This window comes from Peromyscus leucopus, chromosome 5 (assembly GCF_004664715.2).
Source record: "Peromyscus leucopus breed LL Stock chromosome 5, UCI_PerLeu_2.1, whole genome shotgun sequence".
Classification (NCBI taxonomy): domain Eukaryota; kingdom Metazoa; phylum Chordata; class Mammalia; order Rodentia; family Cricetidae; genus Peromyscus; species Peromyscus leucopus.
The window spans coordinates 119,583,193-119,608,804 of record NC_051067.1 but is presented as its reverse complement, the minus strand read 5'-3'; the positions used below and the strand labels follow the sequence as shown (position 1 = coordinate 119,608,804).

The following is a 25,612-nucleotide window of genomic DNA, read 5'->3' as shown; positions in this document are numbered from 1 at the left end:
TTGCTGCCCTCAGTGGGTTTGGGAGTTGAATTCAGGTCAACACACTTGCAAAGCAAAGGCCTTACAAACTGCGCCATCTCTCCCCAAGCCCCTCAAGGGATTCTTAACTGACGGCCTCCATCTTCCACATCCTCCTGCTTCCTCTAAGTGAATACCCTCTAATCAAGCACAGGTAGTGCCTTGAGTTTTAAGTGACCATTAATGTCGCTGTCTTTCCTATCTACCTTAAGGGCAACAGTTGGGTCTCTCATGTCTCCAGTCACCAGCACAGGGCCTGGCTCAGAATGGCTTCTGTCCATGCAGTTGACTGCACAGTGAGTCCTAAGCCTACACTGGAGGTAAAGCTACCCAGTGAGTCTTAGGAAGGCTTTCCATGCTCCTGAGGGAAACCCCAGAGCAGAGGACCATCCAGAACGTTCTCTGCTCTGAGCCTCACCCTGCGGCCACTGTCAGCACACACTGCTCTGGGGGGAGGGTAGGTTGGCAGGACTCTACAGTGAAGCTGAACAGTGTTGTCTCACCGGTGGTCACTTCCTCTGCAGGGAGACACAGGGGACGTGAAGGTGTTTATTGAGCCTGAACTGTACGTGGACCCTTTCACAGAAGTCACGCTGGGCTGGCCAGATGACGACCCAGACTTGGGCTTCCACTGGTCCTGTGGTAGGTGGTGTAAACCTGATCCTGATCCCCTCCCCCATCACTGATGAGTGAGTATTGTCGGGTTTGCCTGTTCTCGTCTTCATCTGACACGATTCATGGCTGACACTGTCCACCTGTGTGTGCCAGAGCGTAAACCACAGCAATGGGTGTGGAAGAGTAACAGCAAACCAAGGAGGGTTGGTGGCCCTGAACACGGAGGACAGGGGCAGGGGGAGATTTAAAAAAGTAACAAAACATAAAAAGCCATTCTGCTTTGTTAATTGACACCATGCACTGGCAAGTCCAGAAAAGGTCCATTACCAGATAGTCCCCCTCTGAGAGGGTCATTCCCTCCTAACACACAGCACCATAAGCACACACATGTGCACCACACATACACATTCCACACACACACATACACCACCCATACACACACAGAGCATTACTTACCACACACATAAACATTCCACACACACATACAAATACATAGACACACATATGCACCACACACACACAGCATAACTTACCTCACACATACAAATATTCCACACACACACATAAAAATACATAAACACGCCGGGCGGTGGTGGCACACACCTTTAATCCCAGCACACGGAAGGCAGAGCCAGGTGGATCTCTGTGAGTTTGAGGCCAGCCTGGTCTACAGAGCAAGATCCAGGAAAGGTGCAAAGCTACACAGAGAATCCCTACCTCAAAAAACCAAAAAAAAAAAAAAAAAAAAAAAGAACATAAACACATACATACACCACACATACACACAGCATAACATACCTCACACACATACACCAGACACACACACACACACACACACACACACACACCTCACCAGGGAGAGTCCAGGCACCTTTCTTCAAAGATGGTAGCACATACTTCCAAAAGGAGGTGTCTCCCTTTTATAGGGCTGTACCCTAGCTACACACTCCTTTTAGAAATAAAATGCTGTGAGCGTTGCTGCTGTCTTTTTTTGTTTTGTTTTGCTTTTCGTTGAATCACACGTCCTGAGCACTTGGGAGGTAGAAGATGGAGGCTCAGGAGTTCAAGTTCAACTATACATGGATTCGAGGTCAGTTGGTTCTATATGAGACCCTGGCTTGAAAATCCCAAACAACAACAATAATCCTCTGCATGTTTAAAAAAAAAAATTGTGTATGTCTTTTGCCTGTATGCATGTATGTGCACCATATGTGTGCCTGGTGCCCACAGAGGTCAAAAGAGGATGTTGGATCTCTTGGACCTGGAGTTACAGACAGTTATGAGCTGCCATGTGGGTGCTGGGAATTGAACCTGGGTCCTCTGCAAGAGCAGCCAGTGCTCTTAGTTGCTGAGTCAGCTCATCTTAACACCGCAGTATCTCCCTGTCCATCCTGATTTCATAATTGTAGCACAGCAGAGAGCCGGGTCACAGTGTAGTCGTTGTTGACATTTGGGTTTTTTACTTCTCTGCTCTGATAAACAACCCTGCCAGTCTTCATCTTCTGTGGCTACTTTTACAACTAAAATTTCTAAAAATGGAGTAATTGGGGCTTGTGAGATGGCTCAGCAGGTAAAAGCACATGCTGCCAAGCCTAACAACCCAAGTTCAATCCCTGGAACCCACACAGTGGAGGGGAAAATGGACTCCTTCAAGTGGTCCTCTGCCCTCTACATGCACCCATGACATGTGTGCCCATGCACATGTGCAGGTGCGTGCGCGTACATACACACGTATGTATGCACGTGTACACACACCCCAAAACCAAAATAAAATGGGATAACTGGAGGTTGGGCATGGTGGCTCAAGCCCTGTAACCCTAGCACCCAGGAGGCAGGAGCAGGAAGATGATCTGGTTGAAGCTAGCTCAGGCTGTGCAGCCAGATCCTGTCTCAACAAAACCAAACCACCACCCACAAAAACCCTCGCTCAACCAGAAAGTCCACGGTGTGTCGGGTTCAGGGATGCTGTGCACAGGTGTCTGCCCATCTCTCTCAGGACGCTGCTGGGCTCAGTGGAGCGACTGTGTGGAGAGGCAACTGCTCCACACAGACCAAAGGATGCTGGCGCTCCACACCTCCTGTCTGCCACCGCTCAACTCGGCTGTCACCCTGCACTTGGCCGTCCTGAGGGGCCAGGAACTGGAGAAAGAGACAGAACAATGCCTCTATGTGTTTTCTCCGCTGGACCTTGGGCCTCAAATCAGGTGAGGCATGTGGGCATGTTCTTCATCAGCAAGCACCACTCAGGGGTGGGACCTGCAGGGCAGGTCTCACCTGTGCTCCCATTGGGGTGGCAACCTGGGGATCAACAATAAATAGCATGAAGAGTCAGCAGAGGTTCAGTGATGACTTCTTCATCCAGGAACCAGAAAGGGCTTCCCATAGGAGGTGGAACTCAACAGAGACCTGGAGGAGGGATATGGAGAGAGGAGGAAGAGTGAGGCAGGGTCTTGCAGGTCATGCCAGATTTAGGTCTTTCACCTCGGAGTCTCTAGGGAAAGCTACTTGTCTTAGTCAGGGTCACCACTGCTGTGATGAAACACCACGACCAAAGAACAAGTTGGGGAGGAAAGGGTTTATCTGGCTGACACTTCCACAGCACTGTTCATCATCAAAGGAAGTCAGGACAGGAACTCAAACAAGGCAGGATCCTGGAAGCAGGAGCTGATGCAGAGGCCATGGAGGAGGCCATGGAGAGGTAGAGAGAGAGCTGGGACCAATGCCGCAAGTCCTCGGAGCCTGGCATGCTCACAAGTGCTCTAGGAGTTGTGACATGTCACTCTCAGAACTGCTCTCATCGTTCACTGTATGGTGCCATCTGCCACCTTTATCAACACTGAAGAGAATCTCAGAAGTTATTTGGCTTTCCCCGCTTCCTTTGCAGCTAGGGAAGCCAAGACTTAGAGGTTAAGTGACGCATACAAGGAGAGCCTTCCTAAGTGACAGAATTGGGATTGGAAGCCAGGGCCCTGTCCTGCCCCCACCCCCTCCTCCACATCACTGCAAGTAGAGTGACATGGGAATCTGGTCATGTCCTGACTCTCTTCACCTGCTTGCAGACCAGGGTCTGTCCTGGTTAGGTTAGAACATTGGTGGCTTTTAGTCCATCTTTCATTTGGCCACATCCTACCCTCTTTGCAGGTCTTTAAAGACTAGGCAAGTGGTCATGATGCCTGAGGGAGCTTTCTCTCTTTATTCTCTGTACCTTCCAGCTGTGAGAAGAACTGCCAGCCAGTGAAAGTCAACCAAGACGTTCTGCTCACAGTTACTGTGGGAGATGAAAGCCCGATGGCCATGTTCAGCTGGTACTTAGATGATACCTCATCAGAGAAGGTGAGATGCCACAGCCACTCAGGAGAAACTGTCTCCTCCGAGAGGATCAGACGTACGCTGCAGGCCAGGTCCTGAGCCAGGGTGGACCAACCCCACTTGGAGCCAGTGCGGGAGTCAGGAAGATTTGGGGACATGCTTCAGAAGGGCCTGAGGGAATTCTAACAGGTGAATGGATACAAAGGAGCCAGGTCTATGGGGGAGGCAGACACTGTTGCCCTCAGCTAAAGCCCCCTGCCAGGATGCATGCATCCCTCAACTGCTACATAGGGGCCTGATGGCCTACAACTGATGAACAGGAAAGTCAAACAGCCTAGCATCCTTGCCCCAAAGACATTTCTGTGGCATACCTCACATGGTTGAGGTCCCTCAGGGCCACACTGAGAAGGATGCTTCTTAAAACTGCTTGCTCTCACTCCCTTCTCTGCCCTGTTTACTTGCTGATTCCCCTGAGAGTTCACCCTCCATAAGTGACCTCACATACTGCTCCTCAGACTCCTCCCTCTATTGATGAAATTATTAAGGCCACTCCACATAGTTAAAAGGGAGGTTTATTTTGTGGGGAACTTACAAGTGAAGGGATAGGTCGGTTGCCTCAGGCTCCCCCCTCTGTAAGTGATCTGCATACACTTTTCCTCAGACTCTTTTTCTGGGAACCTAACCTCAGACAAGATACAAGGCTGGAAACAGACTATTTACTGACCTTCTAGGAAGCAGCAATGCCTTTACTCATCAGAGTCTATCAGTCTCAGGGATGGAAGCCATGGGACTAAGGATGTCCAGGTTCCTACCCAACAGACTTTAAGGCCCTCAGTGCTATTCCCTTGCAGGCTGAGCCCCTCCCTGATGCCTGCAGACTCCGAGGATTTTGGCCACGCTCACTGACCCTCCTTCACCACAATTCCTCCGTGTTGCTGCTGAACAGCAGCTTCCTGCAGACCTGGGGACCTGTTGTTCGAATCCGGGTCACAGGTGAGAAGCAGCCGCCTCATCTCTTGTCACAGAGACAAGATGGACTCAGAAAGGCTAAAATAAGGATCTTTGGCCTGGCATGGGGCCAGAGTATGGGCTTTCTACCTAGGAGACTTTGGGCAAACGATTGACTGTTGTTGTCTCAGCTCCCTCCCATGTAAATCTGGGGTGGTCTAAATACCTGCCCTGGAATTATTATCACAAACGATGGTTGGCAGAGTGCCATGGAGACAAGAGGGCCACCCTAAGTCAACCTGTGTGTCCTACCAGGAGAAGTCAGAGTTACTCACTGAAAATGAGCCCAGTGCTCAGAGAGACACAAAACAAAGACTGTATGCTTTCTAAGAACACTTCCTTTGACTCTCCATTTCCTCAGTGCTAGGGCTGCAGGCAGGTGCCGCCTGGGCCGGCTGTTGATTCTGTATTCCCTAAGGCGCCCACAGCCAGACAAACTGAGGCACTGGTTCAGTAGGCGCTCCTGCTCTACCTCAGGCCTTCCCAACTGAGTGAAGCCAAGACGCTACATGTCACCAAATGAGATTCTCCTTTGCTCAGCTCTGGCAGCCATGAGCTCTTTTTGAAGCAGGTGTGGTGGCTCATTGCTGCAGGATAGACCGGGGCTCATGGCTGAGGGTGTGAGGATGGGAAGAGATGGCTTCCGGGTAAGCTGCTCATGACGTCGCTATAAGGAAGTTGTTGTTGGCTCCACCTTACAGAAGACAGGGGTCAAGTCCAAGGCCACTCGGATAGTGAATAGCAGAACTAGAATTCCAGCTCCACATCTGCCTGAGTCTCTCCTCTCTTCTCTGCCCATTTTCTCAAAGCGAGCACCAGAGCCTTGCATTGGAGACAATTGTTAGATATGAGTATTTTGGGGCCTACCCCAGAATCTCCAGAGAGGTCAGAGGGTTCGGGGCTGCAGAGGCCCAGAAATCTTTGTCCAACAAGCTCCCCAGGTCATCCTGAAGAGGGGTTATGTTTTTGGACACACTGTCCCCTAAGCACAATGAATCTTCACTTCCCAGCACTGACCAGCCATGCCTACGGGGAGGATACCTATGTGATCAGCATGCTACCTCGACCGGAGGTGCCTGCCTGTGCAATCGTCCCGGAGGAGGGTACTACATTGACGAGCTTCGCTGTCTTCTGCGCCGCCTCCACAGCCCCAGGGCCGCTGGAGTACTGCTTCTGTCTGCAGTCAGGTACCAGCTAAAGATGGCTCTTCCCCCAGCCCCCAGGATCATCTTCTCCAGGAACGGGGACTGTCCCCGTCAGGTTGCTGCAATAGAATATGTTCTAGAATGGGTGGAGGCTGACAGGATGAGGGGCTCCTAAGCCTTGGTCATCCCCAAAGCACTGGCCTCGTCATCACACCAGAAGGGCAGCATACACTAGCAGCATCTGCCCCAGCCCAGAGGACACAATGGCTGTCCCAGGGTAAGGTATATGAAAGGGTTTAATGGATGAAGAGACCCAACAGGTAGGGACATACCAGGTCATAGTCCTAGACACACAGACACACACAGACACACACACACACACACACACACACACGAGAGAGAGAGGGGGGGGAGGGGAAGAGAGAGAGAGAAGGAGAGGGGGAGGGAGGCAGAGGCACTGTGACTCTTTGAAAGGCCGGAGCTAGAGCTACCTTGAAAGACAAAGCTCGATCTGGTTCATAGAAGCTTCAACACTTTCACTGACCTCCATTTGTAAGTGGCAGCAGAGAATGACAATGTCCCAAGACAAGCAAATCTCAAAGAACATTTTTTTTTGCAAAGGTTCACAGAGGGTGACCATCAAATACCCTACCTACAATGTCAGTCACGTCAGTCATGACAACCACACCCAAAACAGCAGTGAATATGAAGATATGTGTGGCTTGGGGCAGCTCACTCCATTTATTATTCCATTTTGGTGGCTGTTAGTTCTCCCTGTGGCCTTGAGCATTTGGGGACTGCCACATGAGCTCTATGTGGGCCTTAGCCCAAGTGAAACTTCCATCCAAACCGGGGCACCATGAGTGGAGCTGGCATACTCTGCCATATCCTGCCCCAGACACCACAAACATAAACAATGTACCTTGACTAGGGACAGGTGGGTGTAAGCCCTTCTAGGGAGTATAGTGTTCATGGGGTGCCCTGTCAAGGAATTGGCAAACACGGGGCTGTTAAGAAGGCAATGACTGGGTCTGAGTGTGGAAAGAAAAAGAAAACCCAAGCAAGGCAAGTAGGCTTCATTCCCAAACACCTCCCCTCTGCACCCAGAGGGAGAGGCCAGATTTTCCCCCCTTTGTCTCCAGCCTCCATCTCACACAGGTGAGCAAGAAGGAAGTGTGGCCGCACAACAGTGAGTGTTCGGTTGTGAGCCAATAGCTTCATGAACGTCTGCACACTACACTGTGACTGGAGACTCCCGTGATGTGTGGGTCTCCTTTACGGAACAAAAGATATTCAACCATTCCCTTACGATTACAACAGATACATGTCCAACTGCAGGCTGTGTTCTGAGTGCTAGGTATGTACCCGTGAACACGACAGAGAAAAATCCTTAACTTCATGATCTTCAACGTCTAGTGGCAGAGACATCTGGTAAACCATGGCATGTACCACAGGGGGTGTTGCTGGAGACAGAGACTGGGAACTTCTCTGTAGGTGCTGTGGGCAGGGTGAAGGGCTGCAGGAGAGGAGAGTGCTTGTCTGGAGTGCTTACACATAGGAGGCCCTGGACTCCATCCCCACACTGTAAAACCAAACCCCAAACCAACACCGACGCCAAGGGTGGTGGCTCATGTCCACGGTCCCAGCACTTGAGAGTCTAGGGCAGGAGGACTGTGGTGAGTTTAAGACCAGCCGGGGCTCTATGGTGGGTTCTAGGCCAGGCTGGACTACAGAGTGAGACGTTGTCTCAGAAAAAAATAAACCAAGAACAATGAAAAACCCCAAGCAAATAACAATGAACAACAAACACTGGGCTGGCTCGGTGTCTCAGTGGGTACAGGGGCTTGCTGCTCTTGTTGGGACTTGAGTTTAATCCTCAGACACACCACCTTAATGGTGGTAGGAGAGAACCAACACTATGAAGTTATCCCCTGTCCTCCATACATGTGCTGTGGCACACAGGTATAAACACATATACACACACATCACACACATACACACATCATAGACACACATTACATACACACATATGAATATTAAAATGAACAAACAAAACATACCCACCTAACTCACGTTGCTGACTCCTAAAGGGGTGCAGAGTTTTCAGGGGCTAGGTGGAGTTTTGGGGGACTATTCCTCTTCTTCCTCTTGCTCTTTCTTTCTCTCCCCACACTCACTACCTTCTTTTTCTTCATGTTGTAATCTGATTTACCATATTATGAAAACAAAAACATCAAAACTCAAACAAGCCAGCCCAGGGCTGCAGAGACGGCTCAGCAGTTAAGAGCACGTGTTGCTCTTCCAGAGGACCCAGGTTCTACTCCCAGTACCTACATGGTAGTTCACAACCATTTGTAGCTCCAGTTCCAGGGGATTCATCATTTTCTTCTGGACCCTTTAGGGACCAGGCATGCCTGTAGTGCACATATATACACGTGGACAAAACAACTATATACATAAAATAAAAATAAATAAATCTTGGGCTGGAGAGGTGACTCAACAGTTAAGAGCACTGGCCGCTCTTCCAGCGGTCCTAAATTCAATTCTCAGCAACCACATGGTGGCTCACAACCATCTATAATGGGATCTGGCAAGCAGAGGCACATGCAGACAGAGCACTCATATAAATAAATCTTTAAAAATGTTTTAGTTTAACCACCATAAGAAACAAAAACCCACTTGCAAATAGGGAGAAGGTCCTTCAATTCTTCATACACTTTAGGGAAGTGATTCAAAAGGTACAGCCACCTGTGGATTCCCAGAATGGCTGCCACACCTACAGTAGCTGGGGTTTCTCTGTCCCTGTGACAAGGAGCTTGGCTCTGCCCTCCTGATTGCTTCGTTTCCGCTTGGCCAGGTTCCTGCCTCCACTGTGGCCTTGAACCAGCGCTCCCTGCTCTGTACTTACCACTTGGGAAAGAGAAGGATGGTTTCGTCTTGACCGTGGTCATCTCTGTCACCAATCAGGCAGGAGACAGAGAGCAGACCCAAGTGGCGGTTAAGGTGGGTGATGGTGATGGCTGGTGTTTCTGTGCCGGGCAATGTCTCCACCCAGCTGAGCCTCAGGAACTACAAGGCATGTGGAGGCAGCTGAGGGCATGGGTGATGACTAGCCTATTCACTCATTCCTTCCACAAACATTTACAGAGCACCCATCCACCATGTGCCAAGTGCTGAGGAGACAGCCGTGTGGACACATGGATACAGCCTCCACCTTTGTGTGTCTTATGATTTAGTAGCCAGAGCATAGGGAGGTCCTGGGAGCAGGGGCAAGTTGAAACAGAAGAACTCACGCATGAACTAGGCCTGAGCTCAGCCAACAGAACCCAGCGGGGATCCTGGAGAGATCTCAAGAGAAGTTCCTGGCTGGGAGGCAGGTGCAGGTGGGGGGTGGCTGGGATAAGGAAGGCAGCTGAAGGTGGGGGGGGTGTTTGCCCAAGATGTGCTGTTGGAAGCTATCAGCTACCTAGTGCCAATGGGTCCAGGTGCCCTCCAGCCTCAGGAAGGGCCAGCGAGCTCTTCTTCTAGGCCTGCTCTGCTCCCAGACCCATGGCTTAGGAGCCAGCTTCTTGAACAAAGATCACTGCGCCCATTTCTGGTTTCTTTGGCAGGTGGGACATGGTAACACAGGTGGTGACAACGTGACATTCCAAGCTATTGTGTCAGAGAGAATCACCGCAGCTCTGCAAGATGAGCATGGCCATGAACAGCTTCTCCTATTTGCCAAGGCTGTGTCCTCTGAACTTAATCAGGAGGACCAGAGCCCAGGCTCTGGGCAACTTAGAACAGATATCAAGTGGGAGGTTCGTGAAGAGGGTCCTTTAAAATCTGCATGCGGCTTCTTGGGCTGGGGCAGTGCTCGTGAATCAGAGAAGCCTTGAATGTCTCCCGGTGGTCACTGTCACTCTTGGCTTTAGTTCTTTCCAATCAGTGGCATAAAATGAAGAACATATCTTCTTTGTTGGTAACCCACTTTCTCTGCCCAACACCGTGGAGTCACAGCTTTCTGGAAGCTGAAGGGAATTGGAGAGCCTCACTCCAGCTCCCTCACACTGAAGATGACAAAGCCAAGGACCAGAGGAAGAAAGACATCAGGCTGCCTAGGCAAGGCTGAGAACTCTCTGGAGGCTGTAGGGGAGAATCTACTTCTTAGTTTTTCCAGCTTCTAGGTCATCATCAGTCCTGGGCTCCTACCCCCCCCTTTTCTCTCTGTGTGTGTGTGTGTGTGTGTGTGTGTGTGTGTGTGTGTGTGTGTGTGTGTGTGTATTTATAGGCTTTGGGGATGGATCCTCATTCTTGCATTCTAAGTACTTAACTAACTGAGCCAGCACCTCAGCACCCCCTTCCCAGATTTTTGAAACCCTCTCCTCTCCACATATCCTCTCCCCATCTCTGCACTCATCACCCGTCTCCTTCCTCAGTGTTCCCACCACTCTCTTATGGAGACCCTTGCAATTACAGCGCTCCCACTCATAACTGCTGAAGGATCTCCCCATGGGAAGGCACCGAGCTGAACTCTATCTTCAGAATGACTTTGTCAAATTACCTTTCCTTTCTTTCTGTGAGGCAATATGGTCACAGGTTTCCAAGACCCAGATGTGGGTATCTTTTGGCCATTTTCCTGTCTGCCATATATATCCAGGTCTACAGAGCCCGGATGAGCCCAGTCATTCCTAAGACCCCCAATTCTCCTGCAAGGCCTTCACAGAGGCTTTGAAATATAGGTCCTTTCTTGGCCTTTCTCCCTCTGTGCCAAGGTCCGAGAGCTCGTGCTGAGATCACTGTCCGTGCTCGCCACTGGCCTGGAGAGCATGCAGAGGGTGCAGGGTTTGGCTGAGGCTCTGAGAGAAGTGACTCACTGCAGCGAGGAGCTCACCCCTGTGGCCCAGGTAAGAATTTCCGCTGGCTGATCCAGGCCTCAGCACACATTCCTCCATGCTGTGGGGGTGGCAACCCATTAGGGTATAGATCAAAGAAGTCCCTCAGTTATGGTGCTGTCCTGGGGCTACAAGACTTCTGCCATCTTCTTTCCTAGAGTCCTTCATGGGTCCATGACAGATCCCAGTGCCTCTCTCTGAGTTTATGGCCTGTATGCTTACTGCTCACTGGTGGGCACCAGAGGGAGTTCTGGATCCTGTTCATCTTGGGTCCCAACTGTGTGTCCAGATATTGCTGCTGACCCACTGTGTGTTAGCCTAACTCACAGCTGCTGGCTCCCACCTTTCTAGCCTGGGGTCTCCCTGATCCCCAAGCTTCCCCACCTGCTCACGTGACAGGGGATGGGGCACAAGTACCTCAGCTCCCAGACACTCTTGGTGAGGAAGCCCTGAGCAGGACTGAGTTCCAGGTAACAGGCTTGTACCTTCTGCATTGACCTCTGACCCTTCCCTCTCTCACCTCCCCACTCCCTTAGAATGTTCCCTGGATTCACCTTCAAACCAATGACTCACACTCATACTTTTGCTTCAGGATCATCTTCCTGAAGAATCATAGCCAAGGACCATGTTCCCAGAATATGGCAGCCCAGGGTCAAAATGAAGTCACAAAGTCATGGAGAGGGAGAAGTGCCCTGGTCCTGCCCAGCTGCTCTGCCTGGGGTTGGGGGGTGCTATCCTCACAGATCTCCTGGCCTGAAGTCAGCAAGGATAGATGTAACCGGATGTAGAGCTTTCTGTCCCATATGCCCAGTTATACCCGGCAGTTGCTTCCCAAATTACCATATAGAGGCTTATATTAATTATAAATGCTTGGCCAATGGCTCGGGCTTATTACTAGTTCTTACATTTAAATGAACCCATATTTCTTATCTATGCTTTGCCTCATGCTTGTTACCTCATTTTCTACATGTCTCGCTTCCTTAGTGGCTGGCTGGCATCTGCCCCAACTCCACCCTTCTTCATCTCCATCCTTAGTTTGATTGTACCACCTAACCTTATCTTGCCTTGCCATTGGCCAAACTGCTTTATTATCAACCAATGAGAGCAACACACATTCACAGTGTGCAGAAAGACATCCCACAGCAGTTGGAACTATTCCAGGGCCCTGTGCTGTTGATGAGACACTTCCTGTGCCTACCTCATCTGCTCATTTGTCTGTTTTATGCACACCTGCCTAAACACACCCCTCTAGACATCCCCCACTACCCACTTCTGTGCATTTGTGCTTACATTAATTTAATAATTCTACAAATGCTTCTTGAATGCCTGTGTGCCAGTGTTGAACTCACTCACACATGGACCTGCCCTCATGGTACTTCCAGGCTACTGGGGCATCTAGACATTAAACAAATGATTTCACAAACACAAATAAAATTACAAAATTAGGATGAGTGTTATATCCAACTATCTACCATCCATCCACCTATGCATTCTTTCTCCATACAGACATTCTTTCTCAGTCTCTCACCCATTCTCCATTTACCTTCCCCCTATTTTTCATCCATCCATCCTCAATCCATCTGTTGTCCACCTGTCATCCATCTGTCTATCTATCCTCCACCTGTCCTCCACCCATCATTTTCCTCACATCCATATTTTATCCCTCTGGTCGGTAAATGTTACCAAACACCTGTTATGTGTAGGATATTGTGCAAAGTACTCTGGGGAAGGTGAGGGGCAAACCAGGTTACTCTCCTGGTGAAGAAGGAGGAGCCAGTTTTAAGTCAGGCTGCTTATGTCAGGCTCTGCTCTACCTCTTCCCTGGCTTGGGCCTCCTGTGCGCCCCTCCAATACAATCCTTATTCTCTGAATGGTGCGTCCCAGGCAGGGGTTCACACTGTTTCTCTTTCTTTGGGTGAGCCCAGTGGGAGGCCAGCCAGGTCCTGCAGCATGCCACAGAAGCTCTGTTGACAGCCAGTGCCAAGGTTCATCCTGAGGATCAGAGACGCCAGGAAGCCACCAGGGCCCTGTTTCAGGCTGTGGGGAGTGTGCTGGAAGCTTCCCTCAGCCACGGATCAGCAGAGCCTATGGAGGCCAACAGCAGCCAGGTGGGTGCCCTGACCAGAGGCAGAGCTCACCCACACTGCATGCCCAGCTTATGCTAGTGTTGCAAATGGATCCTTCTCCACAGCCTACAGACGGGGAAGCAGGGGCAAAGGTTACAGTGCTTCTTGGGAGCTGGGAGGAAGGTTCTTGAAAGCAGAGTGTAGGTTAGCACACAGAACAGGGGTGCTGCACTCAGTGAACCCCGCCTGTCATTTGGGAGCCAAGTCCCCCAAGTTCTCTAAGCCTCCTTGCCTCATCTCTGGCTGGAGGCACTTGGCCTCATCCTCAGCAACTGTCCACTGGACAGGTTGTATGACCCACTCTGCAAGTTTGGGCAATATCCTGGTTCTTGTATCCAAGAATACAGAATGTCTTTGGGAGTCAGGCACCCAGAGCAAGAAAGGAGGGATAGATGTGACTTCCAGAGTCACTGGTGGGCCTTGACAGTACTGCCTCTCGGGACAGCATCATGGCAGAGCCACAAAGCCTAATGGTAGCTGCTCCACAGTCCTTCGTCCCATGGGCTTCCTTTCCTATTCAAAGAGAGCTGAAGGACAGACACGTGCAAAGATGCAAAGTCATAGGGCTGGAGAGATGGCTCAGCGGTTAAGAGCACTGGCTGTTCCTCCTGAGGTCCTGAGTTCAATTCCTAACACCCACATGACAGCTAACAACTGTCTGTAACTCCAAGATCTGACACCCTCACACAGACATACATTCAGGCAAAACACCAATATAAAAGAATAAAAAATAAATTTTAAAAAGATGCAAAGTTATACCCTTACTTGTGTCCACATGTTCAGATACTAAACAGACTCCTATGCTCATCCTTATACACTCATACATACACACCCTTCACAATTACGCATGAACACCCACACAGGCACATGGCCATACACTTGTGCACATACCTGGAAGCCCCCAAACATACCTTCAAGCACATATGCACAGACGTAGATTTACATTCTCAAGTGGCAGTGCAGTGGCAAATAGACTCTTAGAGTTGGTTTCAGCAATACATCAAGCTGCCCATGCATACTCAAACATACTTAAATACATACCCTCAGATCAACACCCAAATTCAGTCCTATACACTCACATTTTCACACGCTAGTGCTCACACTGACTTGCATGTACACACTCAAACATACATATACAAAGTCACATCTCAAATACAGTCATGGATACACACAAACATAAACATAAATACACAGACAGACAGACACACATGCACACACACACACACACACACACACACACACACACACACACACAGAGCCTATGAGGTCTTCCACTAAGTCCCTACCCGAGCTTTGTTTTTCATCATGAGGATGTGTCTAAAATTTTGTAAACATTTATTTATTTGAAGGGCACACATGCCACAGTATGCATGTGGAGGTCAGAGGACAACCCATGAAAATTGATTCTCCCCTTCTACCATGTGGGCCCCCTGGGATGGAACTCAGGTCGTCAGGTTTAGTTGCAAGCACCTTACCCTCTGAGCCAACTAAGTGGTACCTAATGTGTCTTATCTGGGGGTTTGGATGGGGCAGGGAGCTGAGCTTGCCTTGCCTGTGGCTCTTACCTCTCCCGGAGCAAGATGTAGGCTATGTATACACACCCGAAGCACAGCCACACAGTACAATGGCCCTTCATATGAATCCTGGAGCCAGGTTTCCCAAGAGCCTTGGTTCGTCTCACCAATATGTGACTTTCTCTTCTCTGTGTTCTTTCCTCTCCCCTTCTGCCAAGGGGCTGGAAAGCACCCGCTTCCCGGGGCTGCCCTGAGGGTGGAAGAGCCCATGGGAGTCAGGCATGTGGATGCCCGCTTTGCCCGTGACCTGCAGGGCTGACTCTGTCCATCACATCCCCATCCTCTCCCCGTCCCTGCCAGGAGTCCCACACTAACCTGGTGACAGCAACCAAGGGGGCCTATGGTGACAGTCCGCAGTAGTGTTCTGTTTCCTTTCCAGGCTCACGTTGTGGCCCAGCTACTTCAGGTTGTAGACCATTTGCAGACTGCCCTCCTGCTGGGGACATTGCCAGGGGGCCTTCCAGCCATCCTGGTCACCCCCTCCATCTCTGTGTACACAAACAGGTACTGAGCTGCACTGTGCATGCGCAAGAAAGTTGATGCCCTAACCCACATCCCAAGCTACCCAAGGCAGGGCCCAGAGGCCGGTCTTAGGACTGGAGAAGCATTGGGACCCAGGCCTGGTGTGTGGGTGTAGTGGAGTCTTTCCACCATGGAGGTGTTTGTTTGGGGCAGAAAGAGAATTGTGGAGGGCTAAGCCCGGTGTTTGAGTCACCTGAATGAGTCTTGAGAAAGTCCCAGCAGAACTGTGCGGGTAAGGGGGCAAATAAGTGGGACCACCTCCTCTCACATGCTACTCCCACTGTGTCCTGGGTGGTCTTGGCTATCCCATTGTTTATAGAGAGCCTGTGGGGATCCCAGACATACTTATCTCAGTGAGCACTGACCAGGGCTTTGAGATACTTCCTGTTGTGCGTGTTTCCCAGGGGAGTTACTTTGATGTATTTATTTGTTGACATACGGTCTCGCTGTGCAGCCTTGGCTGACCTGGGACTAGATATGTAGACCAGGCTGGCCTCAGATTCCCAGCAATGATTACCTGCTTATATATCTTGGGGAATGAAGGGGTCTTATGTGTCCCCTGAGCCTCACAAGCCTTGTGACCTTTCTTGTCCTTTCACAGTGGAATGTTAATGGGCCATCTTAGAGCCATTAACGCATCACAGTTACTCCGATACACGATAGCGAAGATCTCGTCCAACTCAGAGGAAACAGACACACACACATCGATGCCACTTCCTGGCCAGTAGGCAGGAGGGGGGCTCCCTCACTCTGCCCCAGTCCTTGGCTCCTCAGACCAGGGTTGCTCTCTTGGGTCCCAGTGACAGATTCCATAAGGGGACAAGGTCAATGGTAGGAAAAGATGAGGCTGGAAGCTCATGGCTTCAAAGGTCAAGGCAGGTAGGGGGAGAAACTTGGAGAAATGATTCGCCAGCCACCGGTTAAGTACTGAGGCTACTCTAGGGATTGAGAGTCAGTTCTAAACAACTCTGTGTGTTCTTGGACCTCCCATCCACACGGGGGCACCAGCAGCTTTTGATGCTGCTTCTGTTTGAAACACAGAAACTGCTAAACACAAACCACAGCCATCTCTGACAGTAAAGTGGAGCCCCACCCCCTCCTCCCAGTGCACAATGGGGGTTCTTCCTCAAACACTGACTTTCTTTTCTTCCTATTCTCACCTTGTGGTCAGAATACAGGCACGGAGTTGGCAAGGCTCTTCAGTGCACACCGCTGACTCTGTGACCTTCACCCTGCCTGCCGCCACCTCCCTCTGGCCTATGGAGGACAGCCAGGAGCCTGTGGACATAAGGGTAACCCAGCAATGCCTCCTCCAAGACAACCTTTCTAGTGGGTATTTGCTCACTGATGATACTAGCAGCCCCATCCATTCCGGATGAGGTTCAGTATCTCATCAAAGCCACACAAGTGGGACTTACACCCCACAGCTCTGGACACCCAAATCCATTTTTTTCCCAGTGGGTTGCAAGTTTCCTCCAGTGGCCTTGGCTTTGTGAGTTGTTGTGAAGCAAGCTCTCCAGGCTCCCATCTGTGACTCATACAAAGACCAGGGTCCCTTTCATCCCAGACTGAGGCACATCTGAGTCTCCTGAGTGCTAGTGAAAATAGACCAACATCTTTCTCTTAGTTTCTTCTTCTTCTTCTTCTCCTCCTCCTCCTCCTCCTCTTCCTCCTCCTCCTTCCTCCTCCTCCTCCTCTTCCTCCTCCTCCTCCTTCCTCCTCCTCCTCCTCTTCCTCCTCCTCCTCTTCTTCTTCCTCTTCTTCTTCTCCTCCTCCTTCTCCACTTTTTGTTTTGTTTTATTTTGTTTTGTTGCTCTGTGTAGTTTTGGTGCCTGTCCTGGGTCTCGCTCTGTAGACCAAGGTTGTCCTTGAACTCACAGAGATCTTCCTGGCTCTGCCTCCCAAGTGCTGGGATTAAAGGCATGTGCCACCACCACCCGGCTCTTCGACACTTCTTACCACCCCTGGTAGCCATGAGGTTGTTTTTAGGATGCCTGTGAGCAGGAGTTTCAAATCTGTGGCTCCTCAGTCCTTCATATAACATGGTATGGTAGTTACATAAACCAATGCACAGCTTCACATGTACATAAAATATATGTAAGTATATGCATATATATTATATATGGAGAGGAGGGAAGGTAAGAAGGGAAAGACTCACTGTGTAGTCTTGACTGGCGTGGAATTCACTGTATAGACCAAGCTGGCTTTGAACTCACAGAGATCTGCCTGTTTCAGCCTCCTGATTGCTAGGGTTAAAAACACTGCCACCATGCTCAGCCTACACCTCTGCATATACTTTAAATAAAGTCAAGGTTGCTTGTAACAGTTGATACAATGTACATGCTACACAAATAGTTAATGAAAAACGTGTTATTTTTGGAGAATGGCAAGAAAAATTCGTACCCATACAGATGCAATTTTTTCAAATATTTTCAGTCCACATTTAGCTGAGTCCACAGACACAAAACTAAAGAAATGGAGATCTGACTATATCGACTCTGGGTGAAGAAAGACGGGCTGACTCCCAGGGCCAGCCCTCTGAGACCACATCTCTGGAAACCACCATCAGTTACAGGCTTCTACATCCATCCCAAAGAGCAAGGCCTGTTCACCCAGTCTCGGGATTCACTGTTCACGCGGGAGCCTGTTCATCTCCCACCCCTCATCAGTTTCTCTTGCTCTTGGCTTTCAGATGGTGAGTTTCTCACAGAACCCCTTCCTCTCCCGAAGCCGATTTGAAGTCAGTGGAACTGTTGGTGGACTCCGTCTGACCAGCTCCAGTGGTCATCCCATCCCCGTGAAGAACCTGTCGCAGAATATCGAGGTAGGCACTGGGGTGTCCTCAGAAGTCAGGTGGCACTTGGCCCTCTCTTCAGCTTGGTTTGGGACCGAATGGACCAGTTGTGAAAACAACAGAGAAATCATTCAAAGTACCCCTTACGCGATTAAACACCGTATTCTACTGAAAATCGTGCATATGTGACCATTCACACATCTTTGGTGTATGACAAGTTTTCCTGGGAATGTAAATCTGTTCGGTGAAATTCTAATCATTACACAACCAAATGTTCATTTCAAAGGCCCATAGTGTGGCCTCCAAAATGCCGTTAGGTTTTCTTTGAACATAAGCAAGAATGCTAACATGCCATGGTGCAATGGGCACTTAGACTCCTTTAACAGTTCACTGGCTTTTCTCCTAGTCATCTACCTTTTTCTCTCAGTGGCTGATTAGCATTTTGCAGGGGTGCCTCCATCCTCATCCATGGCACCTGTGAATGTGCTACCAGGGAACTTGGCAGATAAGATGCAGTGAAGGACCTGGAGATGGGCAGTTGCGTCTGGATTGCTCAGGGGCCCAATGAAGTCACAAGGGGCCCCAGAAGAGGGAAGCAGAAGGGGTGTCGATGACCTCTGATGACAGAGAGAGAGGTTGGGGTGATGGGAGGAACAGACAAGAAGCCTAGGACCACAGGTGGCCTGTAGAACTCAGAGGGATGGGAAGACAAGCCCCGCCCCCCAGAACCTGCCACAGAGCTCTTCCTGTCCACATCGGCCCTCTGACACCTTAGGGCTTGCACATCGCTGGCCCTGCCCCTCTGCCTGGCTCTAACTCTTTGTTCCTGAAAACAGATCCTGTTGCCCCGGATTTCAGAACACAGCAAGCCGACGATGCTGAGCCTGGCCACCCCGGAAGCTCTATGGGTGAATGTGACCGCAGGGGAGGCAGCTCTGGGGATACAGCTGCACTGGGGACCTGGAGTCCCACTCACACTCAGCCTGGGCTACGGCTACCATCCCAATGAGACCAGCTACGATGTGCAAACACACCTGCCTCCTGGGGCTGCCACAGGTACTCAGCCTCCTGGGCTGTTTCTTGAGCGGTGTCCTGAGTGTGGCCAGCTTCAAGCTAAGGTGTCAAAGGAAAAAAAAGAATCAAATAACGAGGCCCGGGAGATGGCTCAGTCATTAAAACATGAGGAGCAGAGTCCAATCCTGAGAAACCACATAAAAAGTTTGATGTAGTAGCCTGTGCCTGTGATCCCAGTCCTCGGAGCGGGGAGGATCCGAGATGGGCGTGTCCCTGGGGTTCACTGACTGCCAGCCTCACTGAATCTGAAGCTGTGGGTTTTAGTGAAAGACCTTGTCTCAAAAAAAAAAAAAATGGCATGGAGAGATGGCTCAGCAGTCCAGGGCACACATTGCACTTGCAGAGGTCCCCATCATTCATGCTGGGAGGTTCACAATCCCCCTGTAACCCCAGCTCCAGGAGGACTCATGCCTCTGGCCTCTGTGGGCACCAGAACTCACATTCACATACCCCACCCCCAGTGCACATAATTAATAATAATAAGAATAAGTCATCTTTAAAAAAATAGGGTAGAGAAGCATTGAGGAAGACATCCAGTGTCAGCCTCTGCTCTCACAATGTACACATGTGTATGCACACCCACACACAAACACACTCAAAGTTAGTTAATTGAAAAGCAAAGAACAAACTGCTTGCCTTCTTCAGCAGCTTTCCTGGGCTGATGTTATTGGTGTTATTTACTCCCCCCTTAGGTAAACATTTAGTACATGCCATGAAGATGTGAATGAGCCCATAAAGAACCTTCTGGGGCCACCTGTAGAAATCTCCATGTTCCAGATATGAGCAGAGAGGGTTAAGCCAGGTGAAGAGCAGTCCCAGAACTTGGGAGCTGAGACAGGAGGACCAATAGGGCCAGTAGGGCCAGCCTTCACTGCATAGCAAGTTTGAGGCTAGCCTGGGCTATATAAGACCCTGCTTCAAAACTAGAAAACAAATTAAAAAAGAACATAGAAGTTCAATAACCAGTCTGATATCACACAGCCAATAAGAAACAGTTGTGAGCCCTTCATGTCCTGCCATGCCCCTGAATATTGAGCAAGGGTACTCCTGGGATAATGGAGAGACCTTGAGGTCTATGTTCCCGCCATGTCATCTTGGTGTCCTCTAATTTCAATAAGACCAGAGCCTTGTTTCTTGTAGGTGAGCTACCCACCTGGATCCTGGGCCCAGAGGACCTGCCCTTTGGGGAAGGAATCTACTATTTGAGGGTGATCCCCAAGGATGACCTGGAGTCTGCCTCTGGCAGGAACCTCACAGTTGGCATTACCACCTTCTTGTCACATTGTGTGTTCTGGGATGAAACCCAGGAGACCTGGGACAACGCTGGGTGCCAGGTAAGGAAGAGAGGTAAGCTGGGAGGTTAGGTAGAGTGTGTCCTTTGGAGCCCCTGGTACAACATCTCATGCTTCTCCATGGTGTTCTGCACATGTGGTTCCTGTGCTCAGAGTGTCCTCCTTGCCCATCTTCTTGAGAAAACTTCATGGCCCCGACTAGGTCAGACTCCTGCTGGGTGCCCTCTCTCTGCCTCACCCTGCTTAGCAGTGTGCTCCCCAACCTCTCTCCCGAGGCCATCCCAGGAGCCAGGAGTCTGGAACCACTGATCACTGAATAAGAATAGGACTGATTCAGAAGGCTGCCCACCGTGTGTGGGGCGGGGCAGGCCAGGGTGTCACTTCCCAGAAAATGACCTCAGCTGTGTCCTGTGTTCACCTTTCCCAGCAGTTTCTCATCAGTGCTTCAGATAGCCCCAGGGGAGCAGAGCGGTGGTTCCCATTTCACAGGCAAGGAGACAGTGGGTCTGGAAACTTGATGGACTGCCCCCAAACCTCACACACATTAAAGCCAGGTCTGTCCGTGGCCATATCATCACCATGACAACACTACTTCCCCAAATGCTGAGATTTAGAATGGCTTTATTAATTGTAATTCTTTTTTTTTTAAGTATTGGACACCCTTAGTTGTTGTTTATTAAGAGATTTTCTATTCGTTTTACATATCAGCCACGGAATCCCCTGTCCTCCCTCCTCCCACCCCCCAATCCCATCCCCCATTCCCACCTCCCCCAAGGCAAGGTCTCCCCTGGGGAGTCTGCAGAGCCTGGTACATTCAGTTGAGGCAGGTCCAAGCCCCTCCCCCCTGCACAGAAGCTGAGCAAAGTGTCCCAGCATAGGCACTAGGTTCCAAAAAGCCGGCTCATGCACCAAGGACAGGTCCCCGTCCCACTGCCTGGGGACCTCCTAAACAGTTCAAGCTAAACAACTGTCTCACTTATCCAGAGGGCCTAGAATGCAAATCAAAACGACTCTAAGATACCATCTTACACCTGTCAGAATGGCTAAGATCAAAAACACCAATGACAGTCAATGTTGGAGAGGATGTGGAGCAAAGGGAACACTCCTCCACTGTTGGTGGGAATGCAAACTTGTACAACCACTTTGGAAATCCATATGGCACTTCCTTAGAAAATTGGGAATCAACCTCCCTCAAGACTCAGCTATACCACTCTTGGGCAGATACCCAAGGAATGCTCAATCATACCACAAGGACACATGCTCAACTATGTTCATATCAGCACTACTTGTAAAAGCCAGAACCTGGAAACAACCTAGATGCCCTTCAACTGAAGAATAGATAAAGAAATGTGGTTATGTATACACAATGGAGTGCTACTCAGCAGAGAAAAACAATGACATCATGAGGTTTGCAGGCAAATGGATAGAACTAGAAAATATCATCCTGAGTGAGGTAACCCAGACTCAGAAAGACAAACATGATATGTACCCACTCATCTGGATATTAGATGTAAAGCAAAGGATAACCAAACCGCAATCACAACTCCAGGGAGGTTACCTAGTAAATAGGACCCTAGGAAATACACAGGGATCACCCAGCGACATAGAAATGGATGAGATCTACATGAGCAAACTGGGAGTGAGGGAGGATTAATGGAGGCAAGGGTCAGGGGAAAGAGAGCTTAGGGCAGCGGGAGGCCCTTGCTGGATCAGGAACAGAATAGAAGAACAAGGAAAGAGATACCATGATAAATGAAGACTCCATGGGAATAGGAAGAAGCAGACTGCTAGAGAGGTTCCCAGAAATCCACAAAGATGATTCCACTATAGACTATTGGCAATGGTCAAGAGGGTGCCTGTCCCAGTGGTGGGGTAGATGGGTGAGAAAAACCAGTGAATAAGAAGTCTAGCTGAGGGCACAGGCCTGAAGCGAGACACACCTAAGAACCACGTCACCCTAGAGCTCTGGAAGGAGGACACTGAGGGTGAACAGCTTCTGGGCTGTAGAGGCTGTAGTAACAGCTCTGTTGTTACTTTCCACCCTGGCTTCTGGCTGCCACACTCAAGGCCCAGGGAGGAGGATGGCACAAAGATACTCCTAAGGGACAGAAGGTGCCCAAGCTCCAGGCACCAGCCTTGGCATCTCAGGAACAGGCCTGGGGGGGTGGCGGTCTCCCAAAGCACTCGCTCCCCAAAGCCACCTTATGTGGCTGGCGTGGCTTGCCCCTGCACCCTGGGGTTCATGGTGGTGTAGGGGTTGGGGATGTGGAGTCTGCCACAAAACAGACTTGGGTTTAGTTCCTCTACTCACTGGGTAAATGTTAGTTGCCCCACCTCTCTGAGATTTACCACCCTAAAATGGGGATAGAATCGAGTGGGGCTCAGGGCTACAAGGAACTAGGCACAATGCCTAACTCACAGAGTGGCTCTGCTTGTCAAAAGGGATCCCCATGTTCAACCCTCTGGCTGTAAAGGGGACAACATTTTCTATAGGAAGCCAAGGACTGAGGATCAGGATGTGGCACGGAGACAGCAGGAGACCTAAGTTTCAGAGTACAGAATGTTTATGACTCCATTTAAAACATGGTTCTGGGCTTGCAGAGGTGGTCCAGTTGAAAAGTGCTTGATTTGTAAACACAGGACCTGGGGTAGGTCCCCAGAACCCATATGAAGGTGCCAGACATGCTATCACTTGCGGAGAGGCAGTCTAGTGGCTCCCTGGGCCTCCCTGACTGTTTAGCCTAAATGGTGAGCTCCAGACCAATGAAAGACCCTGTGTCAGAGGAGGTGGACAGATTTCCTGAGGATGGCAAGGGAGGCTATACCCTGGCCTCCACATTCATGAACACATCTGCACACAAGTGTGCACTCACCTACACACACACACACACACACACACACACACACACACACACATATTTTTAAAACTACATGGGATTGTGAGATGGTTCAGTGGGTCAAGGAGTTTGCCATACTAGGGTGATAGCTTGAATTTGATCTCTTGAGCCCACATAAAAGTGGAACGAGAAAACCAATTTTACAAAATTGTCACATGCACATGGAACATTCAACCCCCTCCCTGGACACAAACGATAATTTTAGAAGTTTTGTTTATTTATTTATTGTATGTGTGTGCACACATGCCATGGCATTCATGTGGAGGTCAGAGGAAAACATGGATGTGGAAGTTGATTCTCTCCTCCTACCACATGGGATCCAGGGATTGGAGGCAGATGGTCAAACATGCCAGCAAGTGCCTTAAACCTGCTGAACCATCTCGCTGGCACACAGATATATGTATTTTAAAGAATTAAAAAAAAAATAAACAACTTCTCCTTGGCTGGGGTGTACCTCAATTGTAGAATACTTGCCTGTCATTCAGGAGTCAGTGACCAGCACCTCCATGCCCCCCAAAAAGGTTCTGGCATGCTGGGAGAGGTTGGGAGAGCCACTGAAACCTGGGACAAAACCTGAGCGTAAACAGAGATGGCTCCCTACTCGGTTTTCTCCTCTGGAAGCAGCTTCACCCCCCCTTCTGGGTTTAGCAGGTGTTCCCATACCATGCATCCCTCTGTGCCAAATGCCCTCCAGGATTAGAAAAGAGTAAAAACAGCTCAGAGGGAACAGAAGGAAGACCTACCTGAAATTCGGAATAAACAGCTGGTGTCTGGCCTGTCTGTGGGATGAGCCTTGGCAGAACTGGGCAGCAGGAGGCTCTCTCACTAAGTGCTTGAGCAGAGAAATTTCCAGAAGCCACTCCTTTCTGTTGGGTCTGTCTTCATCATCTGGAATGAAGATGGAGCTGGACCCTGGAGCCGAGTTAAGCTCCTTCACTTACCAAATGTCCTGGGGACAGAGAGCAAGAACAGCCGCATGGGTGGGGTTGCCTGCCCTGGCCTCCCTGATTCCTTGCTGAGCACCCAAAGGCTGCACAAGCCAAACCCATCCTCACCTTGCTGGAGCTGAGACCCTGCCTAGGGGGTTAACAGTTGCCTTTCTCCCTTCCAGAGGCTTTCCAGACTGGCACTTTCTCTTCAGCATGGGTCAATCACCCATTCCAGTTCGCTGCAGGCTGAGAGGATTCCTGGGGCCCAGCACATTCAGTTGAAAACCAGGGAGTCCTGGAAAACTGAGACAAGTTGGCCACTAGATGTTTTTGGCCTGGCCAATTGATGGGCAAGTGTCAGTACCCAGCACACGCCCCTCCATGAATGAGTCTTAAGTAGGCAAAGGACAGGAGGGCTGTAGGTCATGTTTGTGGTGCTGGGTGCTGCTGGGACCAGTAATGATGGAGACTCCAAATTCACCTGCAGTACTTCTCTGACACAGACAGAGCGGCCTGCAAATTGTTCAGCGCCCTCACTGTGAAGGACAGAAGTGAAACTCTGTTAAAAATAATATGTACAAGCCCGGTGTGGTAGTGCACACCTTTGATTCCAGCACCTGGCAGGCAGATCTCTGTCAATTTGAGACCATCCTGGTCTACATAGAAGCTCCAGGACAGCCAGGGCTACATAGTGACAACCTGTCTAAAAAACCAGAACAAACAACAAACAAACAAAACCCTGCTGGGAAGGTCCAGGTTCAATCCCAGCACATGAAAAGGAAATAATATTCTCTGAATTTTAAAATGAATTTTCATTTTCAAGTGTGTGTGTGTATGCATTTTTGAGTGTGGATGAATGCATATGCACTTGTGTATAAAGGCCAGAGGCTGACATTAGGAATCATCCTCCATTTTCCCACCCTATTCAATAAGGCAGGATGTCTCAGTCAAACCCACAGCTCGATGATATGGCTAGTCTCAGTTGCCAGCTTTCTCTGGGGAGCCTGTCTCCACCTTCCGAGGCTGGAATTACTAGCAGGTTAACAGGCCTGCTTTCATGCATCCACATGGGTTCTGGACTCTGATCCTCACTGCCTTTGCAGAGAAGCCAAATCCAGTTCCCAGCACTTACATCACCTTGTTCACAGGCACTTATAACTCCAACTGCAGAGGGACTACCTAGATAGCCAGTCAGCCAGAGTCTCATGTAGCCCAGACTAGCCTTGAATATATGGCAGGGGATGACCTTGAACTCCTGATCCTCCTCCTATGGGCACCTTCTGACACTAGGATCACGGGTGTGTGACACCATATCCAGTTTATTCGATGTTCATTAAACCCAGGGCTCCATACATGCTGGGCAAGCTCTCTACCAACTGAGTCACATCCCAGCCCTAAAAACATGTCATTTCTACCAGAGGACTGGTTGGCT

At 49.9% G+C, this 25,612-nt stretch overlaps 1 protein-coding gene across 2 annotated transcripts in view; it reads left to right on the top strand.

Annotated features, from left to right (window-relative positions):
- Positions 1 to 25,612, top strand: part of Pkd1l2 (polycystin 1 like 2) — a 90,280-nt gene that overhangs the window by 23,322 nt on the left and 41,346 nt on the right. The window contains exons 10-24 of one of the 2 annotated variants that reach the window (XM_028875695.2): positions 543 to 660; positions 2,630 to 2,837; positions 3,846 to 3,966; positions 4,794 to 4,935; positions 5,961 to 6,137; positions 8,953 to 9,098; positions 9,707 to 9,898; positions 10,853 to 10,984; positions 12,898 to 13,080; positions 13,386 to 13,388; positions 15,052 to 15,176; positions 16,366 to 16,486; positions 17,887 to 18,018; positions 18,825 to 19,044; positions 20,203 to 20,396. In XM_028875695.2, the coding sequence (XP_028731528.1) occupies positions 543 to 660; positions 2,630 to 2,837; positions 3,846 to 3,966; positions 4,794 to 4,935; positions 5,961 to 6,137; positions 8,953 to 9,098; positions 9,707 to 9,898; positions 10,853 to 10,984; positions 12,898 to 13,080; positions 13,386 to 13,388; positions 15,052 to 15,176; positions 16,366 to 16,486; positions 17,887 to 18,018; positions 18,825 to 19,044; positions 20,203 to 20,396 (2,214 nt within the window). The remainder of the gene's footprint in view (positions 1 to 542; positions 661 to 2,629; positions 2,838 to 3,845; positions 3,967 to 4,793; positions 4,936 to 5,960; positions 6,138 to 8,952; positions 9,099 to 9,706; positions 9,899 to 10,852; positions 10,985 to 12,897; positions 13,081 to 13,385; positions 13,389 to 15,051; positions 15,177 to 16,365; positions 16,487 to 17,886; positions 18,019 to 18,824; positions 19,045 to 20,202; positions 20,397 to 25,612) is intronic. The other variant, XM_028875694.2, reaches the window with a different exon arrangement.